General features: G+C 42.8%; 1 protein-coding gene and 1 long non-coding RNA gene across 2 annotated transcripts in view; one reads left to right on the forward strand and one right to left on the reverse strand.

Annotated features, from left to right (window-relative positions):
• Nucleotides 1–163: 163 nt before the first annotated feature.
• Nucleotides 164–26,117, forward strand: part of LOC148055421 (uncharacterized) — a 100,897-nt gene continuing 74,943 nt past the window's right edge. The window contains exons 1-3 of the mRNA XM_087760270.1: nt 164–178; nt 2,133–2,426; nt 21,741–21,820. Of these exons, the coding sequence (XP_087616396.1) occupies nt 164–178; nt 2,133–2,426; nt 21,741–21,820 (389 nt within the window). The remainder of the gene's footprint in view (nt 179–2,132; nt 2,427–21,740; nt 21,821–26,117) is intronic.
• LOC148055422 (uncharacterized) lies at nt 7,923–14,568 on the reverse strand. Its single transcript, XR_015705385.1, has 2 exons — nt 14,366–14,568; nt 7,923–9,520 (listed from the first exon to the last, which is right to left on the reverse strand). It is a non-coding gene; the product is annotated as an uncharacterized LOC148055422 (long non-coding RNA).

The raw sequence follows: 26,117 nt of genomic DNA on the forward strand, positions 1-26,117 counted from the left end.
TAAAAGCTGCCACCAATCTTGACATTGAGATGATGGTGGTAGCCTGGGCTGCAGTGATCATGCCCTGCTGGAATTCACAATTGTGAGGGATATGGGCCAGGTGAAGATTAGAGTCAGGACCCTGAATTTTAGGAGAGCAAACTTTCAGTTAAGGGACTGGTGAATGGGGCCCCCTCAGGTACAAAGGAGCAGAACAGAGCTTGCAGTTCTTTAAGGACGTATTTCTTCTTTCCCATGTATTGGAAATCAGGCAAGGAAGTCAGGAGTCCAACATGGCCAAGTAGGGACTTCCTGATCAAACTAAACTGTAAGAAGGAAATGCACAGGCAGTGGAAGCAGGGACATGCATCCTGGGAAGAATACAGGGATGCTGCCCAGATGTGTAGGGATGGGATCAGGAAAGCTAAGGCACAGTTGGAGCTGAATTGGGCAAGGGATACGAAGAATAATAAGAAGGGCTTTTACAGGTACATTGGCCAGAAAAGGAAGGTTAAAGACCATGTACCCCCCATGCACGCACGCACACACACACACACACACACCCCCACACACACCCCCCGTAAGTAAGACAGGAGATCTAGTGACATGGAAAAGGCTGAGGTACTCGGCAATTATTTTTTCTTTTTAACCTCAGTTTTCAATGGTAATCTCTCTTCCCACATCTCTCACCCTCCTGAACCTCAAGGCAGGGACTAGGGGAATGAAGTCCCTCCCACTGTAGGAAAAGATCAGGTTCAAGACCACCTGAGGAACCTGAACCTACAAAAGTCCGTGGAACCCGACAAGATACATTCCAGGGTCCTGAGGGGAATGGGCTGATTTAGTTACTGAGGCCTTTGTGTTCCCCAACAATGTTCTTGTAAATTGGGGAGATATGGATTTGATGGATGGATTAGTTGATGGACAAGGAATTGGCTGGATGGCTGCATCCAAAGAGCTATAGTCAATGGCTCAATGTCCAAGTGGAAACCAGTAATGACTGGTGTCCCTCAAAGGTCTGTACTGGGACCAATACTATTTAATATCTTCATTAATAACATAGTGGCATTGAGTGCCTCCTCAGCAAGTTTGCAGATGACACCAAGCTGAGTGGTGCAGTTGATTGGCTTAAGGGAAGGGATGCCATCCAGAGGGACCTTGACAGGCTTGAGGAGTAGGAGAATGTGAACCTCATGATATTCAACAAGGCAAAGTGCAAGGTCCTGCATCTAGGTCGGGGCAATCCCTAGTATCAGTACAGAGTGGGGGATGAGTGGATTGAGAGCAAGGACTTGGAGATTCTGTTGGATGAAAAATTGGATGTGAGATGGCAATTTGTGTTTGCAGCCCAGAGTGCCAATCATATCCTGGGCTGCTTCAAAAGAAGTGTGGCCAGCAGGTTGAGGGAGGTGATTATCCCTATCTGTTCTAGTGAGACCCCACCTAGAGTACTGCATCCAGCTCTGGGATCCTCAGTACAAGACAGACATGGACAGAGGAGGGCCATGAAAATGATCAGAAAGCTGGAACGCCTCTCCTATGAGGAAAGGCTGAGAGTTGGGGTTGTTCAGCCTGGAGAAGAGGAGGCTCTGGGGATGCCTTAAAGGGTTTTAAACTGAAAGAAGGGGGGTGGACTAGATGATCTTTAAAGGTCCTTTCCAACCCAAACCATTTTATGATTTTATGTTATGTGCTGTAGCTGCTAGTTGTGTGTTGCTTTGGTTAACCTAAGGGAGACTGAGGTGCCCTGGCAGGTGAGTGAACGGGGGCTTCCTCCTGGAGGGGAGCTTGCTTACGGCCGCTCCGCTCTCCCCAGCAGAGCGGGCTCTGTGCAGCCGTCCCCTGCCCACAGTGTGAGCTCTCCTGGTTTATGGGAAACCTCTGAAGAAGGGGATTCTTCAGGTGCTGAAACAGAGGTGTTTTCCTCAGCGCAACCTTGACTTTGCCCTCTACTTCACGACCTGCCCTTGCTAACAGCAGTTTGCGGGACTCGCCTAAAACTCATCTGACTCGTCCCCCGTTAACTTACCGGGGGTGGGGTGCGCGTGCGCTCTCCCCATGCGGCAGTGGTGCCCGCCCTTCTGTGGGATGCGTGTTATAGAGCTGCTGGCTCGGTCCGTTCACGGCCAAGCGACGTGCGGAGCCGTTAATAGGTCACGTGCCCTTCAAGAGTCTTGTGCGAGCTGCCGCTGTTGCTGTCCCGTGCTGCCGCGCTCGAGAGATTCCATTGGAGTGAAGAGACGAGCATAAGCCGTGCAGTCCTGAAGCGGAAGCTGGAGGAGGTCGAGGCGCTGCCGGGCAAGCGGCCTGGACTGGGGGGAAGTAGTCTTTGGGGAAAGCAGGGTGACGTGGGGGATAGGTGGCGCGGCGGGCCTGCGGAGTCCCAGGGAGAGCGGACGGCAGAGGGAGGCGCTGGTGGCTGGGGCAAAGAGCGGGATGTCGACCAGGTAAGGGGGGGGGGGGGGGAGAGAGCTAGGGTTAGGGCGGTGGGAGGTGCTGCTTCTGTCTTCTCTCTGCTGGGGGTACTGCTGAAGTTCCCCGGCCGGCGGCTTCTCCCGAGGGGGAAAGCTACGTTGTAGCTGTGGTGGGCCGGGGCTGCTCGCATTTGAGGAAATAAAAATCTCGGCACAGTAACGGATAGGGTTTGTTGTTATTTAGATATTGCTGTAGGGCCGAGTATACTGCTTAGCCCGCCGTTTGAAGGTAGGACCGCCCTGTGGGTGGTAGCGTTAGAACCCTGGTATTACCTAGAGAATTAGGGAGCGGTGTACCTTTTTCAATTGATTTAACAAAACGTGCACACACAGTCCTCTTTGATCTTTACTAGGCAAAGCACGGTGTTCAGTGCTTTTCAACCCTTTCTGTGGCTCAGGATATTAATAGGTCGTAGGCCTCTCTAAAGCTTTTTCTCTTCTGATCCAAAAGAGCTAACATTTAGCTACTTTTATTTTTCCTATAGAAAAACTTAGATGAGCTCGAGGCAGTCATATTACCATTTAAAAGCATAGTGAAAGTTTGAACAGTTTATTTTGATGGTATTTTTGTTGTTGGAGGTGAGGCTTTATATCATCAGGCAACTTTCTTAACCTTTGGTTTGGGATGAGCATTTAGTAGTGATACCAGGACTATCTTTCAGCCAAAAGGTCTAGTGAAGATGGTGGTCAGGGGAAGGGGATCGGTGGTTTAATTATCAGGATGTATTGTAGTGCTTGGTTGACTTTTAATGTTTCTGGTTAATGTTTCCAGTTAACATTCTTCTCCCTGGCCTGGACCATATTTTACACAATAGGTCAGAAAACAAAATAGTGGTATTAAGAAAGTTTTAGCTTTCCAAAATTAAAATGTCGGCTTAAATTTCGTGCCCATCTAGAAGTTTGATATATGAAAACTCACTTCTCTTTCCACTTGAACTTTTTAACTAAAAGTAAAGGATTTGATCCAGTGAGTTGGAAACGGCAGGAAGTCTAATGAGGTCAGATGGACTTTGAACTCTGGTTTTAGTGTCCAGTTTAGGGGAGGGGAAAAAAAAATTGGTCCTTTGATAACATAACACTCATCTACAATCTGTAAATGTATTTGTGGCTTCCCTTTCTCAGGATATTCCCCTTTTTTTGGTGCTTGATGGTAGAATTAAGGCACAAATTAATTGAGGAAAAAATTCTGTATGCACATCCTCTTTAGGCTGGGCCTTTTAAACACAAGCATATCTTTCAGTTTGAGAGAGAACAGGCTCCTCTACTCAATTTGTCATGATTTATCATTTTCTGAAGTTCTAGAGAACAACTTTACTCCATAACAAATATGTTGCTGAATTCTTTAGTTATCCCTAGGGTTATTAGTTAGTCAGAATTATATAAACTTTAGTTATGGTAGGGAAGGCAGTAAGCCCCCTGGATTTCCCACCCAGTAAAGAGTTGAGAGAGTACTTTCTGAAATAATTCCATAGGAAGATTTTTGTTTTTAGTTGTATATTTCTCTATATAAAATATTTTTCTAGGACTGTATTTTTAAACAGTTTGCTTCCCAAAGTACAGTATTATATAAAAATATTTCCACTTTAAAATAAAGCTTGGTTAATGGTAGAAGAGGTGTGTTTTCCATCTTCTGTGTCCTACCTGTATGTTTTAAATCTTCAATAAGAACGAATATTTCTGATTATAATTTCTACACCTCCCTGAAAATAGTCTTAGGTTGGCATTATTCTTTGCTGGTTTGTGGCTTCTTGTATAATTTGTTATAGTAATAAGCATTATACTGTAAAGTTATGAGCACTTCCAATAGTACTGCAGTTGGCCAAAGAATAAACATTATTTGAGTTATATTTGCAAGCACACCTTTGAAACTAGAGTTGGGGAATCAACTTCTTAAAAAAATTAAACAACTTCATCTATAGAAACTGAGCCATAATATCTCTAACTTTGCTATATGTAACCTACTTAGCTAGCATTTTTTCTCAAAACCTGTTTTGAAAGATGTTTAGGTCAATGGGAATATTTGATGCGTTACTATACGGTTTTATGTATTAATGTTGAATGTTTGCTGTCTTTTGTGCTGTTTGCTTTTGTTAATTTTCACACTGAATCTTTCTGGAGGATACAAATAAACAGCAATGCTGCTGCTCGGAGAATTGAATGCTCTTCAGATTAATTTCATGTAGTCTGAGTCTGAAATTAGGAGTATGTATATTTTTGTGGTTGTTAGGTTTTAGATTATAATCTCTTTGGAACAAGAATGCTGTCGTTTACTCTGCATGCGAACTAGGTAGCACAGTGGTGTTCTGACTTGTAAGTATCTACCTCACAGTTTGAGCAGCAACTTCTTATTAAACTAGAAGAAGTGGAATTCCTTTTAAGCCTGAGAAGACTCTGTAAGGGTAGCAGACAGGTTATAAAACTCCATTGTTAAACATCTTCCCTCCCCTCTCCTTTTCTTATTATCTCCTTTTGCACTTAAAAGGCCTTTGACCAGATACCCTTAAAGGAACAGATGCTCTCTACTTCCACATAACCCTTACAGTCCTTTGCAAGAATATTTTAAAGGATGAAAGTAAATTATTATTTGGTTGAGATTTCTTTTTTTTTTTTATGGTGTTTTGCTTAGCTCACTTTTTTTCCTTATAAAATGATAAGATCTTACAATATAGAACAGTTGAGTAACCCTTCCCTGCCTACGCTTTTTTTTTTTAAAGCTTTTTTTTTATTATTATCATCTTTTACTGCTGTGATATACATTCATGTTTTGTTGCCTTTTTGCTTGTTTGTCTCTTCTTAAAGCAAGAAGGAGAATTTTGTCAATATAACTCATTCCTGTATTGGAGAGCACCGTTGTCTACTATTGATTTGATATTCAGGACTTAGATGGAGAGGCTGCACCAAGAGCTAAAACTTCTTCGAGGACTGATACCACAGAGACTGAAATGGAGTCCTGATCGGTTATTTCATAGTTATACATCTACTTGCAGGAAGGTTGTTTTGATACAAAAATTCACGGATGCTTCTCCTCACAGTCTGAATCCCCCCAAGGGAGAAACGGAGTATTCAGAGAGTCCCTGAAATGAAACTCAATAGCAACGAAGTTACTATTAAGCAGGTATCCTTTATTGCAGCGCTGGGCAGCACTGGGGATTCTCCACCATAAGTGCTCCCCCGATTTGGTAGACATTCAGAGATTATATACTATAAAATCCTACATATTCACAGGATTTCCGAGAACTCATTTACATAAACATGAGATTTCCTGGAACTTATTAACATATGCAAATGTCCGATCCGCATGCGCAGTCGTCTCCCGTGGTGGTCTTTGGGGGTCTTCAGATGAAGGCTCGTAGTCTTCTTCACTGTGTTCGCTGATTGACCTTTGCTTCTGCGCAAACTCAGTCCTAGGATCACATAAACGGTGTCCTTCAAGGCTGCTGTTGTCATTCTTTTGTGACCTCCTATCTTCCATGCATTTGTTCTCCCAAGGCCCAGTTGTCTGGGATGGGATTATCCCGGAGCCCCCTTATCTTACAACCGTTCTAACTACTCCCTAAATCACAAAGGCCTTTCTTTTGTTTAGTTAAGTGACTAAGATATTTAAATATCCTCCTTGCCCCTAGGCTTTTCAGGAGGCATTTTGATGCAGTGGCTTTGTCTATCTTGGCTTTAACCCTTTCAGTTTCAGTTTGTATTCATGTTTTTCTACTTTGGAGAAAAATAAGCAAGCTTCTGCCGTTTTGAAGAAACAATGTTAAGCCAGTCTTGCAAATGCAAGACTGAGTTTTCTAATTTAGTGGAAGAATCACTTTTAGGTACTTGTCAGTAAGCTAGTTGGAGAGGTAAATTAATCTATCCATTGAGTAGGAGGCTATGTTTGTCTAGTAAGAATGCTTGAAAACATGGATACAGGCTAAAAGAAACTACAGAAAATCAGAACTTCTTGATGCAATTATAAGAAACAGCTTGATATGTTGCATATGGAAAAGAAATTAAAAATCATTCTCCCTGTCATGAACAAAAAGTTATAACTGTGAAAGCAAACATGGAAGTGAATGCTTTCATGTATGCTTTCAGTGTATATGAAAGAGAAGTTTATTATATGTGAAATTAAGTGAAATTTTTATAATTTGAATTTATCTTAAAACGCAAATACACAGAAATTGTAGTGTTTCCTAGTGTATTTTTTTCACTTTAATAGCTAAACCAAAAAATAAGAGCCGTCTAAAACCCAACAGAACATTCCCTTTTCTATGCAAACCAAAACCAATTGTGGCAGGGAGTGGGAAGAAAAAGGAGATCTGTTCTTCTGTAAGCTCTGTCCTGGTTTCAGCTGGGATAGAGTTAATTTTCTTCTTGGTAGCCGGTATGGGGCTGTGTTTTGGGTTTAGGATGAGAACAATGTCGATGATACACTGATGCTTTGGTTCTTGCTAAGTAGTGCTAAGCTGTTGCTAAATAGGTACCAAGTGGCCCTCACACTGGTCAAGGACTTTTCAGCTTCCCATGCTCTGCCGGGTGCATGGGGGGCTGGGAGGGACAAAGTTAATATTTTGGACATTATGATGGTTTTGATGTCCAAAATGTGTATTTTTTTTTCTTGGAGCCCATACATACAATGCATATACGCACAGAGTGCTTTAAGGATAAAACTTGGTCAGCAGTGTCCCTTTGAGACAAACAAATAGGTACTGCAAGTCCCTAATTGTTCTTGTGCTAGCAAATAGCATAAAAGGCAGAATAGGCTCCCCATTTTATTTCATTCTCATTACTTTGAGTTGTGAGACAGATTCTCATACTTGCATTTTGGTGCATTCCTCTCTCCCCATTTTGTATTGTGCAGCTTATCTATGAATATCCTGAATTTGTCAGCGTTAACTACTCCAATCTCAAATCCTTGTAGGATTTCTGTTTTATCGTCATTTGTTTGGTTTTGAATCATTTTGAGGTCAGAATTGCTACTGTATTAAGAGCAGTCATTTCAGTGATTAATTCAGCAATCAAAATACTCTATTCAAATTCCTTAGACCACATTGTATGGTGATTACTAGTGTCTGTCATTGACTTAAAGAATGATAAAAGATGATTGAATTATCAGATTCTCCTTTTCAGTAAGAACAATTAGAAACCATTTACCTTTCAAAGATATGGTTTTGAAGGTCTCTATTTCAGCATTACTGTTTTACTACAGGTTAGAGTACTGAAATTTGATTTTTTTTTTTAAATGTACTATTCTGATTTATAATCCAGTAAATGCAGTGTAGTAATGCTATAAAAGATTTTTGATTTCAGGACAGCTCATAGTGAGCAATAAGTGTGATAGCATTTACAAGAACGGGTCCTTGTTATCTTAAGTTTCAAGCAGTCAAGAAAACAATGGTATTTTTAGTGTGGCTTCTTAAAAACACAAAGGTTTATATGATCACATAATATGTTTTAAAAGAAATAATTAGGCACAACACTGTGAGCTGAGGATGTAACCAAACTCATTTATTTTCTTGGATTCAGTTTTTCCTTGGAAAGGAAAAATACATAAGGATTTTTTCATATGAGGTAAGCACTTAGGAGAGTGGTTTCAGTTGCAAGTACATATTTCTGTGACTGTAAACACTATCGTTTAAAAACAGTATAGTAATTAGCTATATATGGCCCAATGCTTTGATATAAAAATAATGTAAATGCTAATAAGACACTGAGTCATAGCAGAAGAATGTTGTTTCAGAAAGGGATGATTGGCACAGAAAAGAAATCAAAAATAAAATTCTTCATTCACTGAATAAAAGTAAACTTACTTTTACTTTATTTTCTTCTTAGAAATGTAGGTGCTTGAAGGTGAAACTGTTAAGCAGCCAGCAGTAAACATTAAGTTGTCAGTTTGAAGGTTCATGACATGCTGTATTTCTTTTGTGTAGTATGCAATACCTCCTCAAAGCAAAGTGTAAAAGCAACAATAATTATAACAGATCCCTAACTGACGCTAGCATCTCAATATTTTTATGTCTGGCTTTTGCCTACTATTTACTGTATGCTGCTTTCAGTCGGGACTAGTGTTAAGTGATGACCTGCAGACCAGATCCAGCTCATAGGATGATTCCATCTGGTCACTTGCCTCTTGTGCCATGGCCTTGCCATAGGGCTGTGCCTGATGGAGAACAGTTGCCCAATAAATACAATTGCTAGGACAGCCTGTGAAACCCAACAGCCAAGTGTTTCAGACTTTCCTGCAGAGCAGTCAGCAATTAAATCTGAAAGGCATCAACACAGTGTCTAAATGAACCATGAATATGTCCTCAATCTGGCATCTGGCCCCCAGCTTTTGAAAGACTGGCCTAGGCCAATAGTATTCTCCTTGCATCAACTGTCATCTTATGCTGTATTGGGTTTGACCAGCCAAGGTCAACCCAATGCATACGCTGGATAATTTGGTGTTCCTTTAAATCTTTTGGACAGATATATTCCACTCTGAGAGTGTGTGTGCTCAGTATGTTTGACTGACACACACCTTAATTGGGGTCTTCAGATTTTCCTCATGCTTCTACCCAAGGGTCGTTAAAGGACAGAGTTCCTTCTTTCTTTGTGAAGTAGTTACTTGGTGCTCCTTATACATTCATAGCTATTTAACCCATAATTTTTAGGTAAATAGTTTTAGATTAATTCAAAATAAAGAGGTCATGTAGATTAAAAAAAAAAAAAACAACAAAAAAACCCCCAAACAAACCAAACCTAAACCACAAACTTATTTCAAGGAGGAAGTTTTTTATTTCTTTTCTTTCCTCTAAAGCTTGAAGCGTTTGCTTTGGCACATCTTTGAGTGCTAATACTAACATGAACCTCCACACTGCCAAATCTGCCTTCTGTATAGGCCCTGTGAGAGATATTTTGAATGTGGTGTGAAAAAGATGGGAAAGAATGGAGAAGATTTTGAAGATTTGAAAATAATTTTAAGATGAGGATTCAAAAGTCCTGGAGTCACATCTGGAGAAAATCTCAGTGAAGAATCTATATGCCTGGCATTTCATCCAGGCCAGGGAGTTGACAAGTCAGAGCTCGCATCTTCTAGGAGTACTCTGAAAAATAATGTATTTGAAAGACCTGTTAATCAGTGTGAGGGATACAAAGAATGTCAGAGTAAACAGAAGAGAGGCAGTATTCCCTGTGACTATTCTACAAGACCCTTAAGATTTCTTGCTCTTAAAAGCAGAGATGGTGTTAAGGCTCAAGAAAGGCTCCTCAGAAACTTAGAAAAGTTTTAAGGTGTTACTGTTTAGCTACGCAAATCATCTGAGGAGTCCTCTAATAGTGAAGTAAGAGCAGAAACTGAAGTGGATATCCTCTGATACTGCAACTTCCTTGTGCTTGTCTCTGCTGGGCTCTCTGTCCAACAAAATTATATAATGCTTCTCCATTGCTATTAAGAGATTCTTCTCAAGGGACAGACTACTACATCTTAAAGATGCAGAACATATTACACTGAGTCCTCTTAGGACTTCTTTCACTCATTTTCCTACCTCTGTTAAGAAAATTGAGTAACAGAAACCAATGATGCCATCTGAAATATTGTCCTGGTTTCAGCTGGGATAGAGTTAATTTTCTTCCTAGTAGCTGGTATAGTGCTGTGGTTTGGATTTAGGATGAGAATAATGTTGATAACACGCTGATGTTTTAGTTGTTGCTGAGTAGTGCTTACACTAGTCAAGGGCTCTTCAGCTTCCCATGCTCTGCTAGGTGCACAAGAAGCTGGGAGGGGGCACAGCCAGGACAGCTGACCCCGACTGGCCAAAGGGCTATTCCATACCATATGATGTCATGCTCAGTATATAAACTGGGGGGAGTTGGCCGGGGGCAGCAATCGCTGCTCGGGGACTGGCTGGGCATCGGTCAGCGGTGGTGAGCAATTGTATCATGCATTGCTTGTTTTGTATATTCTATTATTATTATTATTATTATTATTTCCTCTTCCTCTGCTGTCCTACTAAACTGTCTTTATCTCAACCCACAGGTTTTAAGTTTTATTTTCCGATTCTCTTCCCCCATCCCACTGGGGGCAGGGGGAGGGTGAGTGAGTGGCTGTGTGGTGCTTAGTTGCCGACTGGGGTTAAACCATGACAAATATTATTTCTCATTTCTGGACAGTGGCATCCTGCTTTAGGAAGCAGGATGCTGGTTTCCTTGGTGCTATTGCTAGAAGCACAGAAAATATTTTGATTGTAATAAGAGGCTAAACTACCATTATATTTTGTTCTTCTTTGGGTCTGCACTGACTCCAAAGGTATTTACAAAATGCATTTTGGGAGAATGGATGATTGGATATTTGTGAGTCTGAACATCAAGCTGACCACGTCCACCATATTACATTCTTGTCACTTACTTAGAGTCTAAAAAAAACTTTTCAAAATATAAATTTTTCTCATAGGATAAATTCTGCAAACAATCCTATTCATTTTGGATGATTCTTCATTCAAATACTTCTTAACTATCTTGAAAGTTTTCAAGCTATGTTTAGATATCGGTAACTGTTGCAACCACTGAGTGATCTGAGTGAGAAAACACTATAAGCTCCAAGACCATGTCGTACCCTCATTGTATATAACTCAGTATTCAAGAGTGCCCTTGTTCTTGCCTCCTATTAAAGCACATGTATCGTGAACTAATAGTTGATGGACGTTTATATGCCTGCCTGGGTTGTGTCATCCTTAATTTGAATCAAAAAGTGAGTTTATTCTTCATGAAGGAAACCATATTCTCCTTCCTGGAAAAGCTTTTGTTGGCAGATCAGTTTCTAGTATCAGTATGCAATAAGTACCAGGAGGGAAGAGTTACTGCAGCTAGACCTGGAATCTTCATTGCATATTCACATACTGTGAAATAAGCAATAAAGCATGACTTAAGCTCACTCTGATAGGTTGCCTAGGCACACGGTAAGTAGAAAGGGAAGACCAAGGCAAAATATTCTGTTCTGTTGTAGTCCAGAACCTGCTATAAAGAGAAATAACCCTGTCTCTGCTACAGTGTCTTTCTACATCATCATATAACAGTAGCTGAAAAATGTCATCATCTGATGAATGTGTATTCACTGTATCTGGTGCCAGCCTTCAGTGTTGGACTGACTTATGAAACTTCTTTAGTTAGTTAGTGTTGGAAAATAAAGCTAAATAAGCTTAGTGGCAGGCAGATTTGTTGACGAGGATACGGCAGGGGGGAATGTAGAAGCAGTCATTACCAGTTTTGTTCCTGTCGTGGTTTAACCCCAGTTGGCAACTAAGCACCACACAGCCACTTGCGCACAAGCAAAGCAAAACAAGGAATTCATTCACTACTTCCCATCGGCAGGCAGGTGTTCAGCAATCCCCAGGAAAGCAGGGCTCCATCACACGTAACGGTTACTTGGGAAGACAAACGCCATCACTCCAAACATGCGTTCCCCCCCTTCCTTCTTCTTCTCCCAGCTTAATATGCTGAGCATGACGTCATATGGAATGGAATAGCCCTTTGGTCAGTTGGGGTCAGCTGTCCCAGCTGTGTCCCCTCCCAACTTCTTGTGCACCCCCAGCCTGCTTGCTGATGGGGCCATGTGAGAAGCAGAAAAGGCCTTGACACTGCTCAGCAATAACTAAAACATCCCTTTGTTATCAAGGCTGTTTTCATCACAAATCCAAAACATAGCCCCATACTAGCTACTATGAAGAAATTTAAGTCTATCCCAGCCAAAACCAGTAGCTTCTTGCTCCTCTCTTCACTGCTTTATCACATCTTGTAGATCTGTCAGGGCACTAAGGAAAAGGTAAAAATTTAGTAGAGTCTTATGAAACCCAATGTCTTCAGTGTGTGTTTGGAGGCAATGAAACAATGAAACTGGAAGTTCCCATTAAAGCAAATTTGCATATACGGAGATTAGTTTTGGCTTTTTCATTCTAAAATATGGACACTCCTTTAATAGTAAATAAAATATAGGAGGCCTATTGCCCTGACTTATGAAAGAGCTTTAATAAATGCCAATTATAAGAGAGATGTGGAATCTCCATCCTTGGAGATATTCAAAAGCTGTCTGGATATGGTCCTGAGCAACTGGCTCTAGGTGATCCTGTTTGAGGAAGGGGGTTGGACCAGATGACCTCCAGAGGTCCCTTCCAACCTCAACCATTCTGTGATTCTGTAAATAGATCTTGCCTGATTAAATATGGTTGATGAAAAACATTCAACTTTCCTATACTTGCTGGATAGGAGGTATGATCTAACAGTACATAGGGAACAGAGCGGATACTCTGGGCGTTTAATTCCCCTTACAGGCACCTCATGGAAACAAAAGAAACAAAGCCATCACTGTTTTGGTAAAAGTTTTTCTTAGGTGTATTATTCTATTAAAATCTCCTTTTGGAAAGAGATTTTTGGATTTTGAATAAAATGCAAGGTTCTGCAAGGATAAATGTGGTCATACTTCGACATGTATATGTTTTACTTGTTTAGGATATGAAAAGCAGGAAGGGTGAAGCATTGTTTCTAATGGGCTTCTGAGAACTGAGCTAGCCTCATTGCTGTTGAAGTAACAACTTAACACTGGGAACATAGGACATATGAAAACAGAAGCTTAAAGAATGGGCAAACAAGATATCTCTGATCTTAAGGTAAATCTGTAGAAATAGGATCGATATTCTGCAGTAGGACTTCAGGAGAAAACATCTTGGTGTTTCTGCTTTCTAGAGATAACAAGATAAAGGAGTACACGATAGTTATGTGGACTTTGAACCACCATAATGTCTGTTATAAAACATATCATACATGCGTTTTCATACTTGTAAATATTAGGGAATTGGGTGTGAGAATTTTCAGCATGGGAATTTGTTTGTATGGCTTTGCAGAATAGATTTTTATGTCTCTCTATTAGATTGTAAATGCTGAGTCTTCATTCCAGGGAAGAGTGAGAATCTTATCATGTCTGAAAGAAGATGCAAAACTTAGAATGAAATGGGAGAAATTTGGAATTAAGAAAATGCTTTCAATCAGAGGAATATACATACTTAGTTATGTCCCAGTCAAAAATCTAGAGCATCTGCATGTGCTGGGATACATGTGTATGCAGGTTTCTTACAAGGTTCAGATTCATAATAAGAGTGGGCCTGGTAAGAGTGACTGATAAGTTTTCCTGGTATGTCCTATTAAAAGAATTTTTTTTTTTTTTTAATTTCACTTATAAACATTGGTGAAACTGGCAGATTGAGCTGAAAGTTTTTATGCTGACTCAGGATGACTTGTTGGAGAAAATAAAATTCAAACTAGTCTTATTTTGAAAGGTGTATCTAGAAAAAGAATAAACATGCTGTTTATCACCTGTTGAAAATTTCTAGCACTGTGTTCTATTTTTTGAAGCTGTAATTTTTTTTTTTTAGGTCCTATTGTGTAAGAATAGCAATGTAAGAAGTCTAGGGAGAAAACAGAAGCAATGTAAGAAGCAGAAACTTATGTTTGGCAGGGAGCTGAAAACAATTTTCTTATCCTTCTCATCTTTGAAAAAATTGTTTATGTGAAACCACTACTAAGTTTAACAGCTAACATTTCAGAGGTACCCTCCAGGGCTGAACAGGCTTTTCTGCTCTGATTTACTGGGTATTGCTAAGGCTGAGTACTTGACCTCACAGTGGGAATACTTCCTCCCCATGCTCTCGGGTGACTTCCTGCAGGGAAAGAGACTACTTGGTCTGAAAGCAGAGCTCTCCTGTGGGGGAGGTGGAAGAGGGAGAGATGGGCACCAAGGAGGAAGACTAGGATTGGCTGGTGTTCTGCACCTGGAGGGGGAGAGACAGTGCAGGGTTCTTTCTGGATCTCAACAAGAAAGGCCTGGCAACAAATGGCTTAACAAAATAGCTGTTTAATAAGACAGAATAAAAAGAGGGATCTAAATAGTGATTAAATCTTACATCACTTCAGATCCTGGGAACATCATGTTTGTGCAGCATCGGACAGATCCTGGATGGATTTTTCCCACAGCATGCTGTGTAGAGCAGATCCTGTCCATGGAGAGAAGCTCTCCTTTTTGGTCATTTGAGCTATTTTATAATTTCCTTACAAGAAAACAACTCTATTCATAAAGGGTATTTGTAGCAAACACTACACATCAAGGTTATCCCGCCAGATCCCCAGCCGACCCAGGCTTTATACCCCCAGCAGTAGGCGTGTCATGTTATAAGGGGCGGAGACAAGGGAGGGTCGACCCTTAACTCTTTCCGTACACCACGTGATCTTCTGGTCGCCAGCCCTTATCTTTACTACATTTCCCCCTCCCTTAGCTCCAGTAGTTCTGGATCTTGCTGGGGAAGCTGCGTGTAAAATAATTGATATATGGTAAGACTTATACAGACACGCATACATTACGTTCATGGATTTTGCCCAGTCCAGCCAGTAGTTCGTCACGGCTCCCTCATTACTCCCCCACATCATCAGGATGCATAGGGAAATGGTAACCTGTCAAGATAAGACTCAATAGATTGATTAATGTCTATACGGTCGAATATTTCGACTGGGTACCCATTCTAGCGTCCCTTTCTCGGTTTGCACACACGCATACCCACGTCCCAGGCAACGGAGGGAATAAGGGCCCCCCCATTCATGGGTTTGCAGGTCCCGTACTTGAACCAAAGGGTAAGGCCCTTCGTTCTCATCGAGCCGGAAATGTGCCTGGGTTGCAGTCTGGGTTTTATAGGTGTTCCCTTGAATGGTATGATTTAAGGTAATTAGTGCCATCGTCAACAGACGCTGTGCCCGAAATAAGGGAGGGTCAAGGGGAGGGGGAACCCCTGTTCCTGGGCTTATCTTTTCCCCCTCCCTTAGTCAGTCGAGTAACCCTTTTAATGTGCGATGCGCGCGTTCTACAATGCTTTGGCCCATACTGTTATAGGGAATGCCATGACTCAACTGAATATCCCAGCGCACGCAAGTCCTTTGTCTTCTTGCTGACATATGCCGCTCCATTATCTGTTTTAATTTTTTGTGGGATGCCAAGTTGTGCCATACAGTCCTGCCAATGTAAAATAACTGCGAGAGCATTTTGTTTAGCATGCATAGTGGCTAAAATAACTCCACTGCAGGTATCAACTGTGACATGCAGATACTTACGTGGATTAAAAGGTTCATAAATCGTAACATCAGACTGCCATATTTGGTTGGGCTGCAACCCTCGAGGGTTTACCCCTGCCTCCCAGAGGGGACCTTTGGAACACACAGGACAAGCAGCAATCACAGAGCGAGCATCTTGCAACGTAATGCCAGCGAGCTTAGCTAGACCGCGAGCTCCACAGTGGAGCAGATTATGCAAGCGGAAAGCTCGCCTTAGGTTAGAAGTTTCTTCAGCCGCCAGTACGCTCTTCGCTAAGCTGTCCGCTACTTCATTCCCAGCAGAAAGAAAACTCGGTATGGAACTATGACTATTAACATGGATAGGACAGACAGGAGCAGTTCTCATTTGCAGTGCGATGAGCAACATTCCGGCAATCTCCGACGTTGCCCCAAGTGCCCATTGGCACTTCTTTACTAACTTATATACATAGCAAGAGTCTGTGATTAGATCCAAGGCCTCTTCGGGCCATTGAGTGAGAGCCATCCATGCCGCCTTGGCCTCAAGATACTGCACGGATTGCCCTTGATCTTGATAACTAATGTGGGTCCACTGACCATCCTCCTGCCATGTAACAACAGCTTTCCCAGTAATCGATGACGCGTCGGTAAAAACTGTGCGGCCTCCGGTGGGTTGTTCAACTATGGCACTAGCTGGCAAAAGATGGAGTACCTGGATTATCTCCCCACAGGGGTGTGGTCTTAGACCTTCAATACGACCCGTAAATTCAGCTATCGCCACTTGCAGAAGCCCCACTTGCGGAAGTACCAACTCCCACTGTGCCAAAGAACAGGGCAATGCGATGACCTCCGGGTCCTTCCCTGTTAAGTGTTGAGTTTGCCTCCGACAGCAGCATTGGGTTCCTGCTTTGATGCGAGGTCTGCATGCCTCCCACGCCTTGCAGCGAACCTCTCGGTTCGAGTGGCCAATCATCTGGCCATAGATGTGATGGGATTACTGTAACGTCCGCTCCTGTATCCAAAAGGGCTCTTAATACGAGGCGTGGTGTTCCCCCCAACTCTGGGAGCCATGGGGTAACTATAATATCTACTTCTGGTCGTGTGGTCATGTTTAGGGTGCGTGTCACATACGGTGAGGCTCTATCCCCAGCCTCCTCTATTGCGCGCTCCCATCTCCCCAAGGCACCTGAGTTGGATATTGCATCTTTGGAACCGCAGGCGACTGTGCTGGTCCTGGGGAAGGAGAAACTCCCTGTGCCATACATTGCGCTGCTGTCGTCGGGCCTGTTGAGCTGATCACTGGGGCAGGTGGGGATGGCACGGCCCTCAGCCATCCCCTCTTCTCGTTTCCCCAGCCCGGTCTCCTTTGCTGACTCCCCGCTTTGCACTGTCGAGCTCTGTGGCCTAGTCGCCCGCAGCGCCAGCATCGTAGGTCTCTCTCTCCTTCCCCTGTTCTGGGGGTGTTTATTTTTGAAGGGCATTGTTGCACCATGTGTCCTTGCCCCCCACACTTATGGCACGTAAGTAAGTCGTGCATCTCGACAGGCCGCATGGACCGCAGCCACTACTGGTTGCATACTTTGCGCCTGTTCCAGCACGTAACGAATCATCTGTGAAAGCGTGGTCCCTATGGGTAACTGTCTTAGCAACACTGCAGTTTGTGGGTTTGCTTGCGTATGTGCACAGTCAAGCAATATCGCCTCCTTAGCCTGCTCAGGAAGTCGAGCAACCTGGAGCGCCGCTTGCAGCCGGTCCAAAATCTTTGTGAAGGGCTCACTTAATGATTGCCATATTTGGACCCATGGAGGCTCCCTTTTATCAAGAGCCGCAACGATGCGTATCGCTTCCTGGGCAGCTTTCGAAGATGCAGCAAAATCGTGCCCCCGCATTCGCTGAGCCTGTGCCTGAGGAGTTGCGAACTGCCCTTCACCCATCAGCTGCTCTAAAGTCACTCCTGCCATGGGATGGTTGGCCTGTTGCGCCTTGATAACAACTTGGGTGCACCGATTCCTCCACTCCTCCCTAAACAATACCATCATCGAGGGGGTCAATACGGCCCGCATCAACTGAATGATATCAAAAGGTGCAAGCGGCGTTGCAAAAACACAGTCTAGTAGGACTTGGGTTTCTGGGGAGTTTAATCCATGACTTTTCACTGTTGTGGCCAATTCTTTCACCAACTTCGCATCTAACGGTTGCCACTCATATCCTCCACCTGGGGCTGCTCGGATGGGAAATGCTTGAATCGGAGGGGCCTGGAATCGCACTCCTTCCAAGACACAACTTTTTGCAATCATCCGCAAATCCGTCCCATTTGCCCTCTCTTTCGGCATTCCCCCTGGCATAAGACTTTCTGCATTCGCCACCACCCCTCTCAATCGGCTGATCAATGCCTCGAGTTCCCTTGAAACCTCATTAGTCCATCTCAGAAGCAGGGGCGGATGAGCAACAATCGAGGATCCCTCGTCGCCCCCTTCGCCCTCACTGCTATCAGAGCTCATGGGGTAATCGTGTACAGGCTCCCTTCATTGTGAGGGAATACCAGTTTGATTTCCCATTGCCCCAGGGATAGGGGTTCCCTCTGGTGGCTCAGGTATCACTGGCAGTGCCGGGGGAGCCCTGCCACCCCCCCGATGTCCTGCGCTCCACTCTGTGTGTCCAGCACTCATCAATCACTGGGATACAACGGGGCATCCTCAGGTGTTTTGCTTTCCTTTTCTCCTTCCCACCATCTTCCTTCACGTAGTTCACAATAACGCTGGAATCCCACATCGGCCCCCGGGACCCAATCCAGCAACCTATCAGTCAGCTCCCTTTCCACACATTGTTGCAACTCACCCCAGGGGTATTGAGGAAGTGGCAGATCCGCCGGTGCAGGAGGTGCCGAAGGTTCCGTGGGCGACTGCTCTAAACTCCCCACTTGTATCGGGAACACCTTTCCCGACTCCTTTGTTCCCACTGCACCATAGTCTCCCTGCACCTCCCCTTCCTCCGTTGGCTCAGCCCCCAGTAACAACGGTTCCATCTGTGTCCCAGAGGCCACTCCTTCCCAGCCAGCCTGTGTCCCCTCCGAAACTAAACTTGTTGGCTTTTCATTCCCAGGAGATTCATGCCCCATCAGCGCGCCACATGCAGCAGGCCGGCGCCGCCTTGCCGCAAACCCCCTCTTGAGCACCCTTGTCGTTACCGACTTTAGTACCTTTATGAGTTCCACGAGCTCCATCGCTGTTGCCTGATCACATCAGGGTCACCACTGTGTAGCAAACACTACACATCAAGGTTATCCCACCAGATCTCCAGCTGACCCAGGCTTTATACCCCCAGCAGTAGGCATGTCATGTTATAAGGGGCGGAGACAAGGGAGGGTCGACCCTTAACTCTTTCCGTAGAGCACGTGATCTTCCGGTCGCCAGCCCTTATCTTTACTACGGGTATTCTCATGAGAACTTCTTGCTGCACTTTTAGATAAAAGCAAGGACACGCAGGTGGCGTAATCGCTGGTACCAAGTGGGAGCTGCCTGCAGGTTCCTCTGTTACAATGAGCTGGCTGAGTTTATCCTGCGTCCAAGGAATTTGTGCAGCACAACACAGGCCTGAAGACCAAGCTGTATATGCAGCACAGGCCTGGGCCTACTCAGGTTAACTGTTATGTGGATCACTAACTCCTTGATGTACAATGGTCTCCTGATCAGGATCACTACAGCTGGGCAATTAGAAACAGAGAGACCAGGAAATGGGAGAAACATCCAGGAGTAAGTGGATGGGAAATTTAGATTACATGCAGAGGTAGGCAGACATCATAGCTCAGAGTCAATAAAATGGCACAACTGAAACCAACAAAATAAAAGAAACATTGGGCAAAAAGTTAGAAGGGGATCAAATGCTGGGGTAGAGAAATCAGAAAACTGGAGGCTGGGATTTATTATAGAAAGAGAGAAGAGGCAATGGGCAAAAATTAAAAAACAGAAAAATCCATCTGAACACAGGAAAACACTTTTTTACTGTATCTTCCTTACTAGATATTGTAACTTTAGCTAACACAGTTTATTGCTATCTCTCAGGACTATGAAGAGCAAAGTTATCTTGATTTGAAATAACTACACCAAAAAGCTATAATGTACCAGATAACTTATCCCCACTACCATCCCATTATACCCATTATTTTTAAAGAAAAGTTCAGTAAAGTTCATTCTTATTCAAGGCATCCCATAAAAAGATTTTTGGTTCACTGGTTCTGATAGGTCAAGAAAAGTATTTACAGGAAATTGTAATGGATTTCAGAAAAATCAAGAGTCTCAGGATGCTGTAATATTAGAAATGTTTCAGTGTTTCATTTGATAGCTCGAACAATTAGGATGCTGTTGTTTGGGAAGTATGAGACAATACTGATTACTCATAAGAATACTGCCAAAAGATTTTTGAGGACAGTGTGTACCTGCTCTCAATTAATGAATTTTGCTTCATTGGTTCTTAGGTTTTTCTCTGGATTGCATTTTTATGCCTTGTCTTCAGTAGTTCTTTTTCTAAAATAATTAATATTCCTGCATGCCTGTCCTCTGTCCAGCTCTGGTGATCTTCCACACTGTTATTCATTCATTCTAAGCTCAACCAGACACAATTCAATGAGTTGTTCCCAGAAGAATACACATGCACAATAATAGCAGCAAGCTGCTTTTTAATAGAGTCTTTCATCTTTGTCATTGGTGCCTGATTCAGACTACATTAAAATCAAAGGAAAGACTCCCATTGGTCTTGATGGAAGCTGGATCCAAACCTTCAGACATCTTGATATTTCGTTTATGTAGCTCTTGGCATTCCATAACCAAATGATTAGCTAAAAGATTTGTGGGGGCAGATAATATTTAAGGATATGAAGCTAAAGTAAAACACTTCAAACAGACCTGTTTTATTAGGGATAATAATTCCATTTAGCAGGTGAGAGGTGTTCTCTTTTATAAGAATTATCGTTGAACTCCAACCATAAAATGCTACCAGCAGCATTCTTAATCAGTTGAATTACATTCTCATTAATTTAATTATTTTCTAATTCATGATATGAAAGAGACATTTTGCAAACAAGTATGGAGACAAGTACTTATCATAAGCAGTTTTACAAGCTAGACATATATGGCACAGGGTTAATTGTAAATATCAGAAGTGAGTAAGGAGTCAATGTTTATTATTTGATTAGTGTTTGCCTTGTATGCCTAATCATAAACCAGGACCCTACTGTGCCTGTCCTAGAGAGCTTAGCGTCTAAGTAAGACAGATAACAGATAGAGAGTGAGATGAACACAAGAAACAATGAGACAATATTAATCAGTATAATTGTATTTACTTTTTATAAAAAAATATTTGTCTATTACCTGTTTTGTTGTGGTAGCTGCTCCCATTAACAGCAAGAAGATTTTCTTCTGTTCCAATATTTCTTAAATTCTGTCCTAGAGATTTCCAAGTTCAGCATCCAAAAACATATAATTGCTTTTGGGGATTTTGATCCTGATAGACCAGAAGAGAAAGATATTCAAAAGCTCCTAGTATCATTCTTTGAAAAAAGTCTCTGTAACACAATGACTGTTCAGTTCACTCAGCTGCACAGCCTTCATCGAGGTAGTTTTCATGATGTCCCTGGAGGCCAGCAGAAAAAACCCCACGCTTGACATCACTGTAAGCGCTAGGCCTGATCTGAAAAATGGTCCCTGTTTCTTGTATTTCACTGTAGTCCTAGTTCAGTAAACATGTAATGAGGAAGAGCTGATTCTTAAATCTGTTAATAAAAGAAGGAATCAATTGTCTCTAGGTAAAAAGAAAATTTTGCTTTTTTTACAGATTTCAAGTTTTAGTAAGATTGCCAAATACTAGTCTTCTGACAGATGGAATGTGCAGTCCTTTAAACAATTCATTCTTTTCTCCCTTCCAGTTCTGATTCATCCTAACCATTTCCTCTATTACATGTATGTTTTACTGATCCTCTAAATCATTTTCATGTTTATTAATAAGAGGCAGACATAAATATCAATATTCATATTTCTGTGGAACTCTGTAAAGCTTGGGAGTAAAGAGCTAGGGCTGTTCAGAGCTGTACCTGTTTGGTTTTATCTAACATCATGATGGGAATCATTCTGAGGTGCTCTGCATATACAGAAATATAGATGTTAGTGCAATTTTTGGCATTAAGTTCTGAAGTTCAGGAATACAATTATGTTTGAAATGTCTTTTCAGTCCTCGAAGTCTTGGGTCGAAGAGGTCTTCAGTAAAAGAGAATGTGCAAACATCATTCCCAGTTTAAAAGATCTTCATAGGTAAAACAGTGAATTTAACTTTGTTACATTTAGAAAGAATCAGAATAATTTTTTATGAACATTGTGTGTAGTTTGGATGCAGTTCTTTCCAGTTTTGCAATGTCCCAGTTAGTGATTGCTGATGTTTATGGGTTTTCATAGTTACTGTCACAAGTACATTTTAAATGAGGTTGTTTAAATTAGAAATTGGCAATGATTAACCTTCCTGGGCTTCTTAGATATTTTGCTCTCAGTCCAATAACCAAAACTGTGGTTTGACATCCAACTGAGAGAGAGAGAAATGACATGCTTAAAACTGAATTACTTCTGCACAGGAATTCTTAATGCTATTCCACTGTTTTCTCCCTTCCTCAAAATAATCTTCTTTAAGTAGAAAATAATGTCTACTGTTGATTATAGTACTCTGAGACACAGGTTTCTGCTCAGATTGGCATAGAATGGGAAAAGAGTAAGAAAAAAATCAAATGCTCAACACATGTTTTAGGAATTGAGAAAACATAATTTTGCATTCCAGATTGTGTAACTAATGGCTGGTATTGCCTAAATAAACTCGGTGAGATCATATCTTGAGGGTGTAAACTTGTAATTTTGATCATATGGTTTTGAACACATGGATAGTGTAGAGTAAATGATAACTCATCTATGAAATGCAGATTTGATGTACAGTCTGAGATTTAAAACTCTAAACAAATCACTGAAGTTATCCAGGAGATATTCCAAAGGTAAATGTGGAAGTATACAACCTTTATATTCTGTTGATTAGAATTTTTTTCACGGGTGAACTGATATTTTATGACTACCATTTGTACTGGGTCTGGCTGGGATGAAGTTATGAAGTTAACTTTCTTCATAACAGCCCATATGGTGCTGTGCTTTGCATTGGTGGCTAAAACAGTGTTTAACTTTATAGGTTGTGACATTAATGGTCCTTGATTGCTTTGCTGTATAATAGAGTCTTGGGCTTGTTAATGACTGATTTTAGCTCTTTATGTTTGCTGCACTGCTTATCTCTGTTTTTCTGTGCTTAGGAACATTTTGATAAAAGCAATGGCCATGCGCTTGGCCCTGGGATTGATGCCCTTCCTGTGCTGGGAGGGCTATCTTGTGGAGAGAATGAGGGATTATACCTCCATCTTCTCTGGGACTGATGTGGCTGGCTTTCTTGCACAGGCTCCCAAGTTTTTTGCACATCCTTATGTAAGCTGTTTGATTAATATCATTGTCCTTTTGTCTGGTTTCATCCTGATATAAGAGGAAACAGCTTGTTGGTGAGGCCACAAGGAAACATGCCCTGAGGCGGTCAATCCCTGGGTTGCAGGGCGTGTGGAAGGATTTGGGCAGGTGCCTAGGGTGGTTATCACCTCCCATATCTTGGGATTTTACACCTGAACAGGCAATCCTGTAATCCCGTTGAATTGGTGCACCACCTGACAGAAAGATGCCTTGCCTATCCCAATGAAACCCAGATGCTCCTAGCATTGTACTGGGGTTTGGCCTGTGCCTATTGAGCCTCTGTTCAGTACCATCAGAGGAGCATGGTTGAGACAGGGACCCAAACCATAACTGAGGACACCATGGATGAGATAGGGACCCAACCCCCAACTACAGTAATTGCCCCAGTACTCAAAAAGGAAACACAAGCTTTTCTAGGTGTTGTGAGTTTCTGGAAAATACATATTCCATGTTACAGTCATCTTGTGAGCCCTCTCTAGTGAGTGACCCAAAAGAAGAACTATTTTGAGTGGGCCCCTGAGCAACATTAGGTCTTTGAACAGATCAAACAGGAGATAGCTTGTACAGTAGCTCTTGGGCCTGTTTGTACAGGACCAGCTGTGCAAAATGTGCTCTACACTGCAGCCATAGGACATCTAGGGAGAGATGCAACATACAGATGGGCTCGTGATCGAGGGGTGGACCTGACCATGGAGGCCATCACGCAGGTCACCCATGAATGTGAAACATGTGCTGCAATCAAGTGTACCACACCAGTAGTCTCTCTGGAATAGAGCATGGTGGCTAGGTTTTCCATATGGCGAGGCCTGGCAAATTGACTATATTGGACCACTGCCACGAACCCGCCAAGGCAAGCGCTACATACTCACCATGGTGGAAACAACTACCGGGTGGCTAGAAACATACCCTGTAAACCATGCCACTGCCCGAAACACCATCTTAGGCCTTGAAAGGCAAATTTTGTGGCGACATGGTACCCCAGAAAGAACTGAATCAGACAATGGGAGACATTTCCAAAATAACCTCATAAACTTCTGGGCCAAGAAACATGGCATTGACTGGGTGTATCACATCCCCTATCACCCACAAGCCTCTGGAATGATTGAAAGATATAATGGACTGTTAAAGACTATGTTGAGAGCGTTGGGCACTGGGGCATGGAAGCACTAGGATATAAATTTAGCAGAAGCCACTGGGCTGGTTAACACCAGAGGATCTGCTAACCATCCTGTTCCTGCCCAAACAAAGCCCCTACATACTGTGGGGGGAGATAAGGTCCCCGTAGTGCACATAGGGAATATGGGTTGCTCCTCCCTTGGGAAAAGGTAAACCCATTCATGGGATTGATCGCTCAAGGACCCGGATGTACTTGGTGGGTAATGCCAAAGGATGGGGAGATCCAGTGTGAACCTCAAGGAGATTTAACCTTGGGGGAAAAATAGTCTATGTTGTGAGTTCTATGTTGTAGAAAGTAACGTAGCAGGAACTACCTTAACTGTCAAAGACTGAGCTTTGCAAGGAACCAGGCAAGTGCAGCGATGACCCAAACCAAGCCAATGTTGGCGCCCACCAATCAAACATGCTGCTTCTCCTGTCCTGAGTGCCCACCTTGACAGGTGGGGCCCAAGTCATAGCCTGTTCTTATGAACATTTTGGGGGAGTGGCAGAAGCCCATGTGTCATGGTTTAACCCCAGCTGGCAACTAAGCACCATGCAGCTGCTCGCTCACTCTCCCACAGTGGGATGGGGGAGAGAATCAGAAGAGTAAAAGAGAGAAAACTCATCGACTGAGATAAAGACAGTTTAATAGGTAAAGCAAAAGCTGTGTGCACAAGCAAAGCAAAGCAAGGAATTCATTCACTACTTTCCATCGGCAGGCAGGTGTTCAGCCATCTCCAGGAAAGCGGAGCTCCATCACGCGTAAGGGTTACTTGGGAAGACAAACGCCATCACTCCAAACATGCGTTCCCCCCCCCCCCCCCCTTCCTTTCTTCTTCCCCCAGCTTAATATGCTGAGCATGACATCATATGGTATGGAATATCCCTTTGGTCAGTTGGGGTCAGCTGTCCCAGCTGTGTCCCCTCCCAACTTCTTGTGCACCCCCAGCCTGCTTGCTGATGGGGCCATGTGAGAAGCAGAAAAGGCCTTGACACTGTGTAAGCACTGCTCAGCAATAACTAAAACATCCCTTTGTTATCAAGGCTGTTTCCAGCACAAATCCAAAACATACCCCCATACTAACTACTACGAATAAAATTAACTCCATCCCAGCCAAAACCAGCACACCATGGAATGGGAAAATAATATCCATCTATCTATGTATCTATCTATCTGTTCAGGGACAGGGGATAGTAGTTAACAAGAATGTATAAATCTGTATGTTGGATATAAAGATGGTTTAAGTAAGTATGTAGTATCGGTTGTAAATGTTGGTAAGAGGACATTTCTGTAAGGAGAAATAGATAGAATCGGAAGGTCAGAGGATACTTAGATGTATCAAATCAAATAATGTGGAACCTGAGCATGATGCAAATGGTATGGAATAAGGGGTGGAGATTGTATTGGGTCTGGCTGGGATGGAGTTAACTTTCTTCCTAGCAGCCCTCATAGTGCTGTGTTTTAGGTTTTTGACTAAAAGAGTCTTGATAACACACCAACATTTTGGCTGTTGCTGAACAGTGCTTGCACAGTGTCAGGGCTTTCTCTCCAACTCCCCTGCTCAGAGGCCAGTAGTCTGGGGTGAGCAAGAGGTTGGGAGGAGACATAGCAGGGACAGCTGACCCAAAGTGACCAAAAGGATATTCCATACCATTTGATGTCTGCTCAGCAATAAAAGCTGAGGGAAAGGGGGAGGGTGCAGGGATGTTTGTGGTTATGGCATTTGTCTTCCCAAGCAATCATTATGCATACTGAGGCTCTGCTTCCCAAGAAGCCCCTCACTACAAGAAGGACATTGAGGTGCTGGAGCGTGTCCAAAGAAGGGCAACGAAGTTGGTGAAGGGTCTGGAGCACAAGTCTTCTGAGGAGCGGCTGAGGGAACTGGAGTTGTTTAGTCTGGAGAAG

Source organism: Nipponia nippon, unplaced genomic scaffold, assembly GCF_047370975.1.
Source record: "Nipponia nippon isolate SJK-2023a ecotype South Korea unplaced genomic scaffold, ASM4737097v1 scaffold_22, whole genome shotgun sequence".
Lineage (NCBI taxonomy): Eukaryota > Metazoa > Chordata > Aves > Pelecaniformes > Threskiornithidae > Nipponia > Nipponia nippon.